The sequence below is a fragment of the Lissotriton helveticus genome, chromosome 3_1, assembly GCF_964261635.1.
Source record: "Lissotriton helveticus chromosome 3_1, aLisHel1.1, whole genome shotgun sequence".
NCBI classification, from domain to species: domain Eukaryota; kingdom Metazoa; phylum Chordata; class Amphibia; order Caudata; family Salamandridae; genus Lissotriton; species Lissotriton helveticus.
Genome location: NC_136061.1, coordinates 260,444,781 through 260,461,576, shown reverse-complemented (window position 1 = coordinate 260,461,576; position 16,796 = coordinate 260,444,781). Strand labels below are relative to the sequence as shown.

The 16,796-nt window shown below is 46.2% G+C and overlaps 1 protein-coding gene across 1 annotated transcript in view; it reads right to left on the bottom strand.

The window, feature by feature from the left end:
- The window catches only part of SYNRG (synergin gamma), a 550,586-nt gene that overhangs the window by 358,244 nt on the left and 175,546 nt on the right, over nucleotides 1–16,796 (bottom strand). The window contains exon 8 of the mRNA XM_078680938.1: nucleotides 5,230–5,426. Within this exon, the coding sequence (XP_078537064.1) occupies nucleotides 5,230–5,426 (197 nt within the window). The remainder of the gene's footprint in view (nucleotides 1–5,229; nucleotides 5,427–16,796) is intronic.

Sequence of the window (16,796 nt, the reverse complement as noted above, 5' to 3'; positions counted from 1 at the left end):
TATATGTCTCTTCGGGGTGCTGTTGGGGGACCTCTTTGTGAAGAAAGACTCTCCATCTCTGTTCTCAGAAATACAAACAGCACAAGGTAGTTTCCGCAAATGTATACCTGAAAACCTGATTTAGTCAACGTTGAGAGAACGTCATGAGATCTCTACTGAACATACAGGCAAACTCATCTCTTGGCCTGGTCCAATTTTTTTTTTGTTTTTGTTCTGAGCACTGGTTTTCAGCAAAGAGGTGATAAAACTTAACACCAGAGGAACCATGCGCTCAATTTGGGAGACGGGTGAGGTTGGGACAGGAAGGATGCATCTATCCTCTTTCCTTGGACAGGAGCTTCACCCTCCATCGATGGAAGATCTGATCCATCTTAAAATACATGGAGCATATTAAAGACAAAATCAGTGGGGCAAAATCTGCCATGGAGATAAGTGAACAACATTGGCAGTACCTGAATTTCTCTAAGAGGAAATAGGTTGAGTAGGGGCATGATGGTCACGCTTCCTCTAACTTCTGTAATACAGCTCACCTGTTTATTCATATCGAGAGTACAGATTAGTGGTAAAAAAAAGTCTAAACTTATCAAGCTTATCTGGCTTGGAGATGGTGATGTTTTCATTCATGAGGAAAGTGGAGATATCTGCTTGGGAGGTTTACTTATCGATTTAGGATGACCACCAAAAACATGGCAGGGTTGCTGGAAGAGTTGCAGTGATGGTGCCTCTTGCTTTCTCACAAAGTAGAGGGTAACAATGTTTTTTATCATTTCAGCACACAGAAGATTGCCTTCAGCTTCAACATGTCATGAGGAAGGACAAATTAGATTTGTCCGACGAGTGGACACCCCTTGGGATGTCATTTATGACCTCAAGTTGCTGATAGGTAAGGGTAAAGTGGCACCCCAGAGTGCGGCTGGAGTTATGACCCTGGCACTGGCATCCACATCAATGCTGGATGTACGTAGTCACAGTAGTCCCTTCATTCAAGAAGAAGAGACCGCTATTTTGATTAAGAAAATTGTACATCTTATGGCTGATGACCACTGTCCTCTCGAAAGAAGGGAAAGTCTGTCAATTAAGAATCGCCACAGTGAACCAAATCTAGGAATGTGCCAAAAGGGATTTGCGGGGGATCACAGAACCCAAGGTGTAATGGCAGTCCAAACTCTGCTGCCTTGAAGCTCTGATGAGCTGCAGAAACTGGGACAAGTTACAGCAGTATTCTGCACTGTGAGAGCTGTCCCGCTATAAAAGGGAGATAACTTCTTAGAAGGCAAGCATGTGGAAATAAGTGCAAGGACACGGGCGGCCTTATTTCGAAATGTACATGAGAAGGAACATCCAAGGGGAATGATACTGAAACTTGCAGAGCCTCTTCTCTCATTTTGCAATTTCATGGGACTGACAACAATTAAATGTTCTTCATAGCACACTTGTGCAATTTGTAAGTGCAGTAAATAACATACATTAGAATTACTACCTTCATTGGTACAGACAGTCTAGATTGTTTGCAAGTTACCTGGCACAATGTTCCGCCAAAGAAACAGCAGAAATTAAACTCAAGTCCAAGGAGAGAGTGAGCCTAAACCTTCACTGGAAAAGATTTTGTAAAAGGCTGATCAAAATCATGAGTTAGTCAGCTGAGACAGATACACTAATCCATAGTGTTGTAATGAACTTATCAGGTGTGAACAAGTTGTCCATTACTACAAGATCCAAATTGCTGTAATTTGATACTTTATTACATTGAGGCGGTTAGAACCGGGGTCTCTAGTTGGCAGGGGTATGCACCCTAGTCCAAGTAGGGACCACTGCTTCAGACGGGGTACCCTGGCGCAGAGCAGGAAGGCGTAACGCAGGAGGCAATGTGTAAAGTACTTGTGCAACATACACCTACAGTGACAGAGTAAAAGCACCCATGAAAGGATCCCACACCAGTTTTTATATAAAAATGCAGGTATCTTTATCTAAAACTTATGCAAGATCCCACAAATAGTAGATTCCTCATATAGAAAAAACAAAGGCTTTCGGTAATAAGGTCTTTAAGGCAAGTAGCATCATGGGAAATGAGTCTGTGCGCTCTGTTCCAAAATAGGCTGGTAGGAACTGTCTCTCCAGGCTCAGAAAGTCTTCCTGGGGGACTCTTTAGGCCAGTGTTCATGGAGAATCACCCATTTAGTCTCAATTATGCATAATCAAAGAAAACCATGTGCTGGAACTATCCCAATCAGCCCCAGTCAGGAGATATTTAACACGGGGTCCCCAAGGCTGATCAGGGCTATGGGAGCAGCAGTCCGATGAGGGTATGCGTTCCTTAACGTTTATGAGGCCAGAGCGGTCTCGGTGCAATCCCGAATTGGAAACCTGCCACCAGAGGTTAGGCCTACAGCATAGCTGTGCCCCGCCGCAATTATAGCAAGGATACGGCCACTGTGTCAGCAGTGCCCCCGGTATGTATTTCAAGCTGCGGCAGTTACTGGGGGCCCATTATGGGGTTTATACAGCCCCTGGCAGCCTCTGGAGGAAGAGCGACTTCCCCTCAGCCTCCACCCCAGACAACGGGTGGGCTCTGAAGCGCTGGACATTCGTTACCTGGGGAGCGGATGTAGCCCTGGGGAGAGGCTCCTCTGACTCCGGGGCTTCTGTCCCAGTTGGCGCTGCAGGGAGGGCGGGCCAGCCCTTCTGGAGTTCTTCCAGGGCAGGGCCTCAGGACAAGCCCCCTGGGTGATAGGCAACACCCGGCGCGGGAGCCAATCCCAGCGCAGCTTTCCCGGCTTGCCTGCAATGGTGTACCCAGGGCTTCCGAGGCACCCAGGCCGCAGCGGTGATGTTGGCAGACAGGACTCCGTGGACTTATGAAGTTGGAGGCCCCGGCCTGCAGGGGATAACTAGGGCCCCAACACTTCCCATCCCCAGCGGCACGGAGCACTCCGGCCCTGGGCGTTGGCGAGGACTTCAGGCTCCCAGCACTTCCAGGTTAGTTACAATCCTCGGGCAGCAGCAGTGAGTTCAAGGTGATCAGCGCTTCTTCCCCCAGTGCTTTTAGAGCACCGTGCAGGTAGTGCTTCCTTCTGCAGGCACGCAGCGCGTTCAGGGGCCCGGGCTGGTCTCCAGGTCCAGTAGTGTAACAGGGATGTGTGGCAAGACCCCTTGCTAATATACCCTAAAGTCAGGTGACGGGGAGGGTGCGGCCCTTTCTGGAAGGATTTAGGGGTTTGGAAATTTCACTGGAAAAATCCAGGAGGCTCTGGGGTGTTCCCTTTCCTACCTGACTGTCTGTCAACTGGGAACAAAAGGCTACAGTAGCAAAAAGTCCCAGTACATGCAGACTACAAGTATGCAAATGAAGGGTAGGCCTCACTTTAGTAGCAGGGCCTTTAGCTGATACTCTAGGGTCATCATGATTTTAAAGGATAGCACCTGCACTTCAGCACTGTTTAGCAGGGGTAAGGGGCCCAGAGTCCTAATGTCCAACAAAAATATGGGTCCAGTAGGAGGCAAAAAGGGCAAAAAATGTAGGGGAAGACCACCCTAGGCTGACCGGTCTAACAGAGGCACTTACAAGTGTTTATTGTGAGAAAGTGCCTTCTTTCTACATTGTTGCCCCCATTTTTGCCTGAAGTGCTTGGACTAAGTGTGCACTCGGCTCCTGCTAACCATGGCCTATGTTCTTTCTCTAAAACTGCATTGAAACCTAAACCCAATTGGCATCTCTGGCCACAGATCAGCCCCTGGTAAATGGTACCACAGGTACCAGGGCACTGTGACCAGAGAAGGCCTCTATGGGCTGCAGCACTTATTGTGCCAACCCCTTAGAGGTCCTGTACCTTCACACACACACACTGCAGGCTGAGTGTTTTGGTGCAGAACAAAGTAAAGATTCGACATAGCACACATCCCTTTGTATCATGCCTACAACCCACTGTCCTGTCATAGATCAGTCGCCCCTATACTGGGTGCACCATACCAGTGGTGAGGGTGCAGGTGCATGAGCCCTGTACCCCTACAGTGTCTAAGTCCATTCTTAGACACTGTAAGTGCAGTGCTGCCATTAAGAGTATATGGTGCTGGGAGTTTGTCATTACAAACTCCACAGCTCCATAATGGCTACACTGAAAACTGAGAAGTTTGGTATCAAACTTCTCAGTACATTAAACCCACACTGATGCCAGAGTGTGATTTAAATAAAAATGTACACTTAGGGCATCTTAGAGATGCCCCCTGAAAACTAACCTACCACAGGTGTCCAGGCTCAGTGGCTGCTTTCAGCTGCCACCACCAGACATGTTTCTGGACCCTGGGTCGAGAGCCTGCTGCCCTCGGGTGCCTGAAACAATGCATCTCCTGGGACGAGGCGCCAAGCCTCCTCCCTCAGGATGGGCAGGGTCCACGAAGGGGAAGCTTCAAAGGCTACCGTTGTTTATGGCATAAGGATTTCCCTTCTTCATAGACCATTTTGGGTCGCAAACTGGATTGTTTGGCAATCCCACTGGTACAGGTAGGTGAAGTCGAACAAGGTACTTCATCCGGTCCCAAATCCTCCCTATCTAAATAAGACCGTTGGTGTCATGGAATGACGTCAGTAGCAGGATGTCATTAGTGTCACTTGTCACCTGTAGTATCAGATGTTATTTGAATATCAAGTGATAATCAGCTTGTAAAACCATCTTTGACGACATGCATAGAGGAACAAAGCACATTTTTAACGCAAATGGATCTCTTACAGGAATGCTGAAAAGCAAAACCAGAGGTAATGTCCAAAAATGCTTGAGCCCCAGGAGAAGGCCTTCTCTGGCTTCCTGTGGATAGGTGGGAACAAAACGGTCAACTGCACTAAGACAGTTGATGGAAATACCAATCATGTGAAATCTGTGAAGAAATACAACGATAAAAAATAAATAACAAAGAAAATGCCTGCTTTCTAGAGGAACAGCTTTTTCTGGTCTGCATGTCAGGCATTCTAAGTCAGTCTGAAAAGAGTGGGGGTAAAGAGTAAATATTAATATTAGCAACAGAGAGCTACAAGTTCGGAAAATCGGCCTTGATGGTTCTAGCCCAGACAGAATATACAAAACCACCTAAACAAAGGTCAATAAGCACTTCCAACAATTATTTTAGCCTTTCTAAAACTGATTTCATGATTTTCTGCAAAGTGTTCAAATGATTGTACCAACAACACAACAGAGGACATGCAATAATTTGTTTTAAGCAAGTGGATCAGTTCTATACCTGAGAAATGGCGATCATAGCCAGGACAGTATACAGTTCTTCTTTAGTAAGTTTTCCAGGAGTGGTCCGATTTGCTAATCCCCATATTTGTCCCAAGGTTTCCCTAGGAAGTCCTGATGACAACAGAATAGGATACAGTATAGCAGTATCTATTCCAGTGGGAGTCATAGTGGTTTCCAAAATTCTCTTATAAAGATCTGCAAGAGCAGAAAACATTTTATTAATATACCGAATAATTTTATTATTGTATGGGTTTTTTTTGTTGCTTTATTTCAATGCAACTAAAACAAAGAAACATTATGTTTTACAACACCAAAGGTTTCATGCATTTAACATGACAATGACAAATCACAGCTTCATATAGGTTATTTCATCTAAAAGGTTTCAATCTAAAATAAGTGGCATTGTTTTGGCTCTAAAATCCCAATATACATAGCATAACATAAGCAAGTGCTTAACATAAAAATCTTAACATAAAACTTTTAAAATGTAAGTCCGCTATATTTTTTGGTAGCCAACAAGTTTCCCAAGTTTTCACTAAAACTACTGAAAAAAATACTATCAGGAGGTGGTGAAGGTTTTTACTTACAGCAAATAGGATTACTTTCGCCAGTCAGGCAAAACTGAAATACTTCTTGTGCAGATGGGACAGGATAGTATTCACAAATCGCATCAAATCTTTATTGTTTTCAGCCATAACAGCCCATGACAGTTAGCAATACAATTTAAAACTCAATAGTTATAATAAAATTCACAATTAACTCTTAAGATCACATAGAATAAAAATACGAATAAACCATTGATTTCAATAATTTTAAAAGTTATGATTGTAAATGGCTATATGACCAAAATGTGACTTCATATATTTTCCTAGTAAGAATCTTCAACTGCCCCTAGAGCCCAGGTGCGAGTTAATGGGATAACGTCCTGTGGTTTTGCACTACACAAAGTTATCCAGCACTCTTGCCCCTGATTTTCGCCTTGGCACTTGAGCCATTAGCGACCTGGATTCACCAGGACCCATTGATATAAGGAATTAGAGCAGACGAAGGATGGGAGGAACGTGTCCCCCTATCTGCCGATGATGTCTTACTATATGCCACAAGACCGTTTTTTTCATCACCAGGATCTTAAATACTTTTTATCCCTTCCGTAGCTACTCCAGATATCAAATCAATTGGTCAGATTCAATCGTCATCCCCCTGTCAGGAGTCCAGCCGCGGCTCCTGACCGAATGCACTGCACCAGTGATGACCGAGGTATTACGATATCTATGTGATCAGTGATCAACGTTTGTGCATACAGAGAAACCTATTCCCCCAATTAGAGAGACTACTCGCTGATGTGACACACTGGCGCACCCTGCCATTATCCTTAATAGGTAGGACAGCGCTCTATAAAATGACCCTCAACGACTCCTATATGTGCTCCAGAACACACCATATTCGATTCTGATGCAGTTATTTCGAAAAGTGGAAAATGAACTCCGTTTACTTCTGTGGAAATAGCAGAGCACCACGAATCGCACAAGGCAAACTCCTAGGGGGTTTATGACGGGGGCTCGCAATTCCAGACGTTAGGAAATACTACTGGGCCTCACAGCTATTGGTGGTCAACAATTGGGTCTTCTCAGACAGAAACAAGTCTATTGTGCCAACACGGAAATAATGACAGTGGGAGACTATGAGGCAGGCCTCTACCGTTAGAAACTGGAAAATAAATTGCCACCACACAAGAATTGGGAGGGAGGCTGATAGGTATGTGGGTTATAAAGATAAATTGACAGCGCAGACTCCTCTGTGGCATAGTAACCTGCTCCGTGAAGTTGGCACTCTAACAGACTTCTCCCGATGGGCGACAAAAGGTGTAGAGCATTTGGGTGACGTGTGGAGAGATGAATCCCTGATAAGGTTGAGGCCCTCCGTCAGGAATATGAGTTGGCGGAAACTGGATTTTTTTGCTATCTTCAGTTGGGTTATGCACAGCATGTGCATATTCATGAGGGTACACACCTGCCAGATGCATCACCACTGAAAGACTGCTTGCTCACCGAACCCATACCCGATACAGGGGTTTCCACGATTTATAGGAATTTGATAAACTCGCCTGACCTACTGGGAGCCCAATGAAACCCTTGGCCGGAAGACCTCAGAGGAATTGATGACTGCGACTGTGTTGAGGCTCTCCAGGGTACCAGGAAACTGCAAGTTGAGCCCGGTTCAGACTAGTCTTACTTCAAATCCTGCATAGGTCACATTACTCCAGCACTCTTTTGCATAGGATTGGGACAGCTGACACCTTGCAGTGCATTAGGGGATGCGCTAAGGAGGGCACCTTCTTCCATATCCTATGGGAGTGCCCAGTCATCCTGGCGAAGGGTAACCGGCGTTATGTCCCGGGCTGTGTCCCTAAAGGTGCTTCCCAACACCAAATTGCTATTATTAGCGTTGAAGGGGGTGGAGGATTGGCTTCACTTTGAAAATATTTGGTCGATGGTTGCAGCTGGCGGGGCAAAACGCAATGTTGCAAGAAGTTGGGGTGCAAATCTCCCCCCGAGTGTTGTAGAATGGGAGATGGATCTGGATTGGTGTGAGAGGACAGAAGAGGTGATTAAGGTTGGGGCTACCCCAGAAAGTGTCTTAATGGGTGTGAGTGGGTAGGTGTGCGAGTGTCTGTATGGGTCTGGCTGCATAATCCTACTGGGTCTGTGAGTGGGCGCAGGAGTGTCAGATTGAGTGTGTTAGTGGGACTGTGAGTAGGTACGAGAGTGTCACAGTGGGTTTGCGAGTGCCTCCATGAGTGTGAGTCAGTCTGTGAGTGCAGGAGTGTCTGAGTGGGCCTGTGAGTGGGTGCATGGATGTCTGAATGAGTCTAAGAGTGGATGTGTGAGTGGCTGTAGGGGTCTGTGAGTGGGTGCCTGGGTATGCGAGTGCCTGAGTGTGTGAGTGTCTGTGTGGGTGTGTCAGTGTCTGTGTGGGTGTGTCAGTGGCTGTGTGGTTGATTAGGCCACAAAGACACCCCACCTACTCTTTTTCCAAGCTTGGCCTGCAGGGGAGCTTGTTAAGCGGCCCATCATCCTGGCATGACAGGAAGCTCTTTTGATACGACCAAGGTGGATGTAGCCAAATGGGGAAGCATCCAGGTGATTTGCACATTTGCATACTCCTAGCAACTTAAAAAAAAGTTCTGCTCCTGCCGGGACAGGACAACATAGAATCCACTTGTTACACTCGCATACAGATTGTGCTCCAATAGATCAAGGATGCAGTCACCTCCACGAAGGATTTCAGATCGTTTTTCAATGTGGAATAGCTGAGAAAACATGCTTGCTTTGCCTTTGCCATGCCCAGGAGTTAAGATCATTTGTCACTTTCAGAAGTGGAGCTTCAACGGGGGCACCTGCTATGGTTATATTTGTAAGTGCTTCCCATTGAGGTTTAGTTTTTGTGAAATGATCATAAGGGCAAGAAAGGCTTGGGGACCCAACCCCGGGGTCTAGCCACAACTTAATGGGTGTAGGGGTTGCACCGCTCACCTTCCTGGGCTGATTTGTGCCCCAGTGACCTTATCCACCAGGGCCCAGCTAAGAATCAATTGGGGAAGGGAGAGAGCACCCCCGCTCCCTTGGCTGATTATGGCCCAAGGGACCCCATTCCCCGGGGACCCAGATACATATTGCTGGGTTCCCTGGAGCCCACCCAGGGCACCCAGTGTGCTATGAGACCACAGAAGGAACCTTAATGCCCAAGCGGTCGCAGCTGGCTCCTCCTCATGCAGGAGCGGACATTTCTAAGGCACGAGAGAGCTGTTGGAAAACCATCTCTCTGCGTGCAAAAGCAATCCTTTCATCTCTTTCCCTGCCGCATGTCTGTGGGCAGGAAAAGAGATGAAAAATCTGCTTCCAGCAAGCGGGATCTGTTTGGCAGCTGTTTGCTTTTGCTTGGCAGGAGCAGTGAAAGCTCCGCCATGCAAAAGCAAACAGCTATGTCCCGGGATGGGCACCCTGGGACATAGCAGGAGCCAGCTCTGGTGGGTGGTGGTCCCCAGAACCCTTAGTTGCTACAGGAAGGGGGGGTGCGTGCTCCCCCCCTTCTTTGTTATTTGTGAGCCGGCCCTGGGGAGGTGGCATTACCTGCAGCTGGGGGAGTCCGTGTGCCTCCCCCACCCAATTCTTTTTATTACTATCCCCAGGGATGTGGTGGTCCTTGAGGTCAGGTGGTTAAGGGAGGGGGGGAAGGTGAGTGTGGGGGTGTTTGTGCGTCCCATCTAAATGTTAACAATGAGCCCCAGGGCCCTCACCCCCGCTCGATATAAACAATAGTCTTGGAGAAGTGGTGGTAACCTGAGCTAAAATAAGCCCTTGGAGTGGGGCCCCATGCGCCCCCTCCTTATTTTAATAAAATACACATGCCCTGGGACATGGACAACCTGATGACATCATTAAAAGCAAGTCTGAGAGATCACGCTTGTTTTTTTCCTTCAAATTGACAGAGATCTTAGCAATTATGTTTGCCCTGCCTCTGGAGCCCGAGGACCAAGGCTACAGGGGTTAGGGTATTTGTTGTTTGGGCTTGGGTGAAGCAATGGCAGTCAATCAGAGCACTGCAGATCTCTGCACAAGCTTGTCATTATTCGTGAAGGCTTCATGGTCGTAGATATACAAATTTGGATTTGCTTTAATTTTTCGCAAACTAATGAACAGATTTACACCAAATACCTGATATCGGAATCAGCGTACCAAAAGCTACCTATCAGCCAAATTTGGTGTCATTTTGTCCAGCGGTTCAGGCTGTGGTTATGTTCAAAGCCCTTATGGAAATTAACATTGGAAAATCACTTTTTTGTCCCCCCAACCCCCTTTTTCTCAGCCCCCACTTGACGGATCGCCCCGAAACACTCCATACACAAGAATTAACGGCACACTTTTGGTGAAGATGTGTAAAAAAAAAATGGATATATAGATGTCCTGATGCGAGGGAGCACTCGGCAGCCAATTTGGTAAAACAACCATTTATTCAAAGTTGAAACCAAGGTGTTTGCTCCAGAAAAAAGTATTCAGCCAACGCGTTTCGAAGCAGACAACTCCTTCATGGGCTTTGCCCTGGTTATGCAGAAAAGCTCTCAGGCGCCATAACTGCATGCAAGGCCTTTCAAGTCAGTCACATTTGCAATGCATACTGGAACCTTTAGTTTTACACTTGAGCTGTGTTATTACCCCGGTTCCAAGTAATCCAATGTTCATAAAATAATGCTCACAAACCCCAGTGGGCACCAGAATAAACATTTGTGGTTTCACATATTAATTAGCTGCCTGATCAAGGCGAAATCTGAAACATTTTGCTTGTGCAGTCTTTAAAGATATTTGCTACAACTTTCCAAGGTGTCCGTGCCTCTTTCTGGGTTTACAGAAGTTCGCTTTGGAGTATATATCTATATAAAGATATATAAATAGCGATATTAACTATTGGCAGTCGCCAGTAGGTAGATATAGTTAGGACCTATTATCCATAGGAAATCCGCAACATTCTATGGACAATAACTTTAGCGCCGATTGATGAATCTGCGCAAAAGTTTCCGAACTTTTGCCCAGCTCAGTTTCACTCCTTCCCTCAAAATGTGGGGGTGATTGGTCAAGCGGGGGGCGAGAAAAAAGGGGGTCCCAAAACATGTTTTCCTGATGCAATTTCCCATAGGAACTTTAGCCACGGCTACAGCCCGAACGGCTGAACGGAATTACACCTAATTTGGCAGAGAGGTAGTCCTCAGTTCCGACTTTTGCCTTTCGCTTATCTGGTGTCAATCTGTTCAGTAGTTTTTGAGAAAATTACGGTTAAAGTAATTTATATATCTATGGGCGCAGTGGTTCCGCGGATCTATCCGGGTACCCTATGCGCAGCCTACAAGCACCCTGCCGTGCACGAACTGAATGCTCATTGGCTGACAACTGTCAAAATCAAGAAGTGTTGGCAGCCATCTTGTGCCTACAAACGCCGCGAAAAGGGGGCAGGGTAGACACACCCTGACCCCCTAGGCCTGTTCAGGGAGTCCCACAAGGACCCCCAGGGCCCAAAACCTTTTTTTTTTTTTTTAATTGCGGGATTTGCGTAGGATCCGCGAATCCTAGCCATATTAAAAAAAAAAAAGAAGAAACGCGGTCTTCCGCAGAAAATATGTAAATTTGCCCCCGGGGCGGCCAAATCCAGGGGGCATTATTGGAAAAAAAGTGTGGGATGGTCCCCAAACCCCACCACATTGCCTTGGGGACCGCCACCCCCTCCCGGGGCTCTAATTTAATATATGCGGGGGGGCTATGAGGCCCCCCCAGCCCTGGGGATCGCCACCCCCCGGGGCTCGATTTTAATGTATGCGGGAGGGCTCTCAGGCCCCCCCCAGCCCGGGGGACAACCACCACCCCCTGGGGCAAGAACTAAATGTATGCGGGGGGCTCAAGGGGCCCCCCGCAGCCCCGGGGACTGCCACCCCTGGGGCTTAAGAAAATTGGGTGGGGGGCTCTCAGGCCCCCCCATACCCGGGGACCGCCACCCATCGGGGCTTCTGAAAAATGTGGGAGGGGGGGGCCGCACGGCCCCCCTCCTGGAGCCTTGTACAGGCCCTGTGGACCGCCACCCCCCAGGGCCGGCTCCTGCAGTGTCCCGGGGTGCCCACCTCCAGTACACTGCTGTTTGCAAAGGCATGGCGGGAGCCTCGCGGCTCCCACCCAGCCATTGCAAACTGCTTTGCTTCATTTTTCCCTGCTCTCGCTTCAATGAAGCAAAGCAAATTGCTTTTCCATATGGGAAGCAGCATGTTAGCTGCTCCCCATAAAGAAAAGAAATGCCGGCTGTCGCAGGAGGCGGGGAGCCGGCAGGACCGTGGGGGGATTAGGGACGCCCCACCGTTCCCAACGAAGAGGGCCAGCTCCGGGGGATGGGGTTCCCGGGGCTAGTAGCGGCCCGGGAGGGGGTCCACACCGCCCCCCTCGAAAGAAAAAAAAGGAAGAAGAACGGCCTAGGGGATGGGGTCCCCGGGCCAGAACTGGCCATAGGAGGGGGGGGGGGGGTAAGGCAGCCCCCCTCAAAAATATATATCTTTTTTTAAAAAGGGCGATGCCCCGGGGAATGGGGTCCCGGGGCAAATTAAGGCCTCGGGAGCGGGGCCACGAGGCCCCCTTCCTGATTTATTTATTTTTAAATTAAAAATTGGGGGCAGGCCCTGGGGTGCCCAGGGCCAATAAATTAGAAAAAGAAGGGGGGCTATACAGCCCCCCGTTTAAAAAAAAAAAAAAAAAACGGGATCGGGCCGGAGGCCACGCCTCCTACCAGCATCACTCTGCAAACGCGCCCCTTGGCACGTTTGCACAGGGGCAACAAATTCCCCTTGAATACTGGGGGTCCCTGGGGGCCAACTAGCCCACCAGGAACCTCCAGTATGTGCCAGGGGCCTGCGTTGCAGAGAGGTTTTCTGAGTCAACGCCCCTTTTTACACCTCTCTGCAACGCAGCTCTGTGGTGCTTAGTGGAGGTACCTGGTGTGCTAGTTGGCCGCCAGGGGACCGCAGGATTCAAGGGGACTTAATCCCCCAACTTAAAACGTGCAACGGGGCGCGTTTGCACAGTGGTGAAGGTAGGGGGAGGGGCCTAAGGTGATGTCTGCGCAAACACACCCTGTGGGGCGTTTTAAGTTGGGGAATTAATTCCTCTTCAATCCAGAGGTCCCCTAGGGGCCAACTAGCCCACCAGGTACCTTCAGTATGCGCCAGGGAGCTGCGTTGCAGAGTGGTGTTCTGAGGCCACGCCCCCTTTTACACCTCTCTGCAAAGCAGCTCTGTGGCGCTTACTGGAGGTAGCTGGTGGGCTAGTTGCACCTCAGGGACCCTCAGTATTCAAGGGGAGTTAATCCTGCTACTTAAAATGCGGCACGGGGCGTGTTTGCAAAGTAGTTAAGGGAGGGGGCGGGGCCTGAGTTCACATGTGTGCAAACACGCCCTGTGGCGCGGTTTAAGTTGGGGAATTACTTCCTTGTCAATACTGAGGGTCCCTGGGCGGCAACTAGCCCACCAGCTACCTCCAGTATGCACCACAGAGCTGCGCTGCTGAGTATTGTAAAAACGGCGTGGCCTCTGAACACTGCTCTGCAATGCAGCCTCCTGGCGCATACTGGAGGTAACTGGTGGGCTAGTTGGCCCCCAGGGGACCTCAGGATTCAAGGGCACTTAATCACGCAACTTAAAACGCGCCACAGGGCGTGTTTGCACACATGTCACCTCAGTCCCCGCCCCCTTCCTTCACCATTTTACAAATATTTCTCCAGAATCAGTTGAAATACGAATTCCGATTTACTCACCTGTTATCAGGAGAGAACCCAGTGCGGCATCTTTTAGCCCAGCACTGACCATGAAAAGTAACTCTAAGCGTACTTACAGTAACTTGTATTTCCTTCCATAGGAAACCATTGTGTGGTTTTCTGCAGAAAAGTTTCTAAGTGTTGATTTTTGAAACGTACAAATATTCCTCTAAAATCAGCCGAACTACGAATTCCGATTCACTCATCTGTTATCAGGAGTGACCTCAGTGCTGCTTCTTTTAGCCCTACAAAAGGGGATGATGGACGGAGCCCATCACTAACCCTGGAAAGTTATTCTAACCATACTTACCAGTAACTTGTATTTCCTTCCATAGGATTCCATTGTCTGGTTTTCAGCAGAAACGTTTCTAAGTGTCTATTTTCACAAACTATAAATATTCCTAAAAAAACAAAAAAAAACCTCTATGACTTAAACGCATTCTTTCAACTGTTTAAAGGAGATACACCGGTGCTGGATCCAGGATACACCACTGAGTAAGAAAAAGTAACGATAACACTACTTACCTGCCAAGTGAATTTACTTCCATAGGGTAACATTGACTGGTTTCACTTGGAAATTCTTCTAAGTGTGGAGTTTTGGAACTTTAAAATATTCCCCTAAAATCAGCCGAACAACAAATTCCGATGTACTCACCTGTTATCAGGAGAAACCTCAGTGCTGCATATTTGAGCCCAGTACTGATCCTGAAAAGTAATTCTAACCATACTTACAAGTAAAGTGTATTTCCTTCCATAGGAATCCATTGTCTGGTTTTCACCAGAAAATGTTCTGTCTAATTTCACAAACTAAAAATATTCCTTAAAAATCACCTGTATGACTTAAACGCATTCTTTCAACTGTTTACAGGAGATGCACCAGTGCTCAATCCAGGATCCACCACTGAGTAAGAAAAAGTGACAATAGCACTACTTACCTGCTAAAGGAATTTCCTGCTATAGGATAACATTGGTAATTCTATGTGAACATTTTTTTGTGTCAACTTTTAAAATACAATAATATTCCTTAAAATCACTACTGTAACTGAAACACTTTTACTCAACCGTTTACAGGAGATGTCCAAAGACTGAATCTAGGATCCAGTCCTATGGTTAGAAGTAATCCATAAAGTAACTAATTGCATTTAACTACAAAACTCATGTTGAGGTCAATGTTGCATTGTGTTTGAAATTGTGTTGCCCATTGCAACAACTGTAACTACTGTACTTAAAAGTCTATTGCCTATTTGCAAAGTATTTAAACTACAGTAATTCATTCTAAGAAAGTATATTTTGCAATGTAATGTATAATGTAATTTCAATTTAATTAAAAAAATAAAATATTTAAAAATGAATAGTTTAAAAAATGTAGTAAATCAGTATAAAAAAAATAAATATAACAATTAATACATTTAAAAATTGTCATTTACAAAACCTTCGAAATTCACTGAAAAAACCATAGGTTTCAGGCCTGATATCGGTAGGAATTAGCATTTAGAAAACCTTTGAAATTCACTGAAAAAACCATAGGTTTCAGGCCTGATATCCGTAGGAATTAGCATTTAGAAAACCTTTGAAATTCACTGACAAAACCATAAGTTTTAGACCTGACAGTTATGAATTAGCATTTAAAAAACCGTAGAAATTAAATGAAAAAACCATGGGTTTTAGGGGTGTTATAATTAGCTGGACATTTCACTCGTACAAAACCATTGAAATTCCTCAGATATAGTTAGTTGTACTCACTATATCTCGCGCGCCAGCAATCCACTGCTGATGAGGTCACATATTACATCATTCATGACATGGTCAGTGGAGAGAGAGAGAGAGAGATAGATATACACACACGACAGTCCTTGTGCTGCCACATCCTCAGCAACAAAACAGGTACGGACCAAAGCGTGGAGTATAAGTGCAGTGCCTTTATTGCAAAATTAGTGTATCCAGGAAATAAAGTAGCGAGTGCCCAGCCTGAAGCATTTTGACCGCATTTCCGTGATCTTGATCACATGACGCGCTGGACCCGTTAGGATCATTATATAGTGCAACAACCAATAGAAATTCTGATGTATTCACATACTTTCAGCAATAAACATGAAAAAAATACTATACGGGCACCAACAAAACATACATGAGTGATGACACCTAGGGCCTCCATTAAATATAAGGATACAATAAAATAGCATATCTTAATTTCATGATAAAGACACACTGACAAATACCTTGTGGACTACGAACACAGATACCATGTGGTACTTTCTAAATGTAAATGTAAATGTAAATGTAAATGTAAATGTAAATGTGGGATACTTGTAAAGCGCACTGTTACTCTACCCGAGTGTCCTGGCGCTGTAGACCGCTGGGGAACCCGTCCTGGTTTTCCCTGTGAGATGGTCCCTTTCTGGGTATCTCCAGGGTGAAACCAGGCATCCCCGGCGTCTGTGGGGGGCCGTTGTAGAGATGAGGCAAGCTTAATGCCCAGAGTTACAGAGTGTGTTTCCTGGTTAGAGTAGGCACTGAGGCGAGAATTATCGAGTCCGTTGACCCTAGTCCAAGACCCTGCCGTGTCGGGAATTGAACCCTGGTCCCGGGCCGTTCTCTGCTTACAGGTCTGCCGCCTCTAACCAGTGAGCCGCACCTCTCTACGTGAACAAACCTGTCAAATGTATTAAAATCATGTACAATGCCTCTAAACAACCCTTTCAAAGTATTAAGATCATGATTGCTGATAAATACATAAAAGTGCATATAATAAAGTGAAAGTGCTAGAGAATTTGCGACAAATGTGCAACCTATCACCACTGTGTCAATATAGTTGTTCTACAGTATATTTTGTATATTTAAAAAACAGCCTGAAGCCATACCCATTCTTTAAATATATACATTGAAAGTGAACTATAAACATCAGAATGTCCCAATGTAAACAAAAAATCATTATATATACACACATGGAAGTCATTTCCATATTGCACAGAAAGTCCATAAAATTCACATAAAGTGTTAGTGCGCCGTAATTCTAAGGGTAGTGCAAGAAACAATAGATGTCATCATTCATTTGATATCCTTCAAAAAAGTACAGTACATAAGATTAAAAAAGCTAAGACCAGTTTAAGACCCTCCCATCACCAGGTAAAACTAGGCACAGCCCGGTTAAAACCCAGTAAAAACAGAGTAGAAAACTGGATAAAAAGCCTCTATAGAACCACCCAGAATAAATTGAAAACTTGA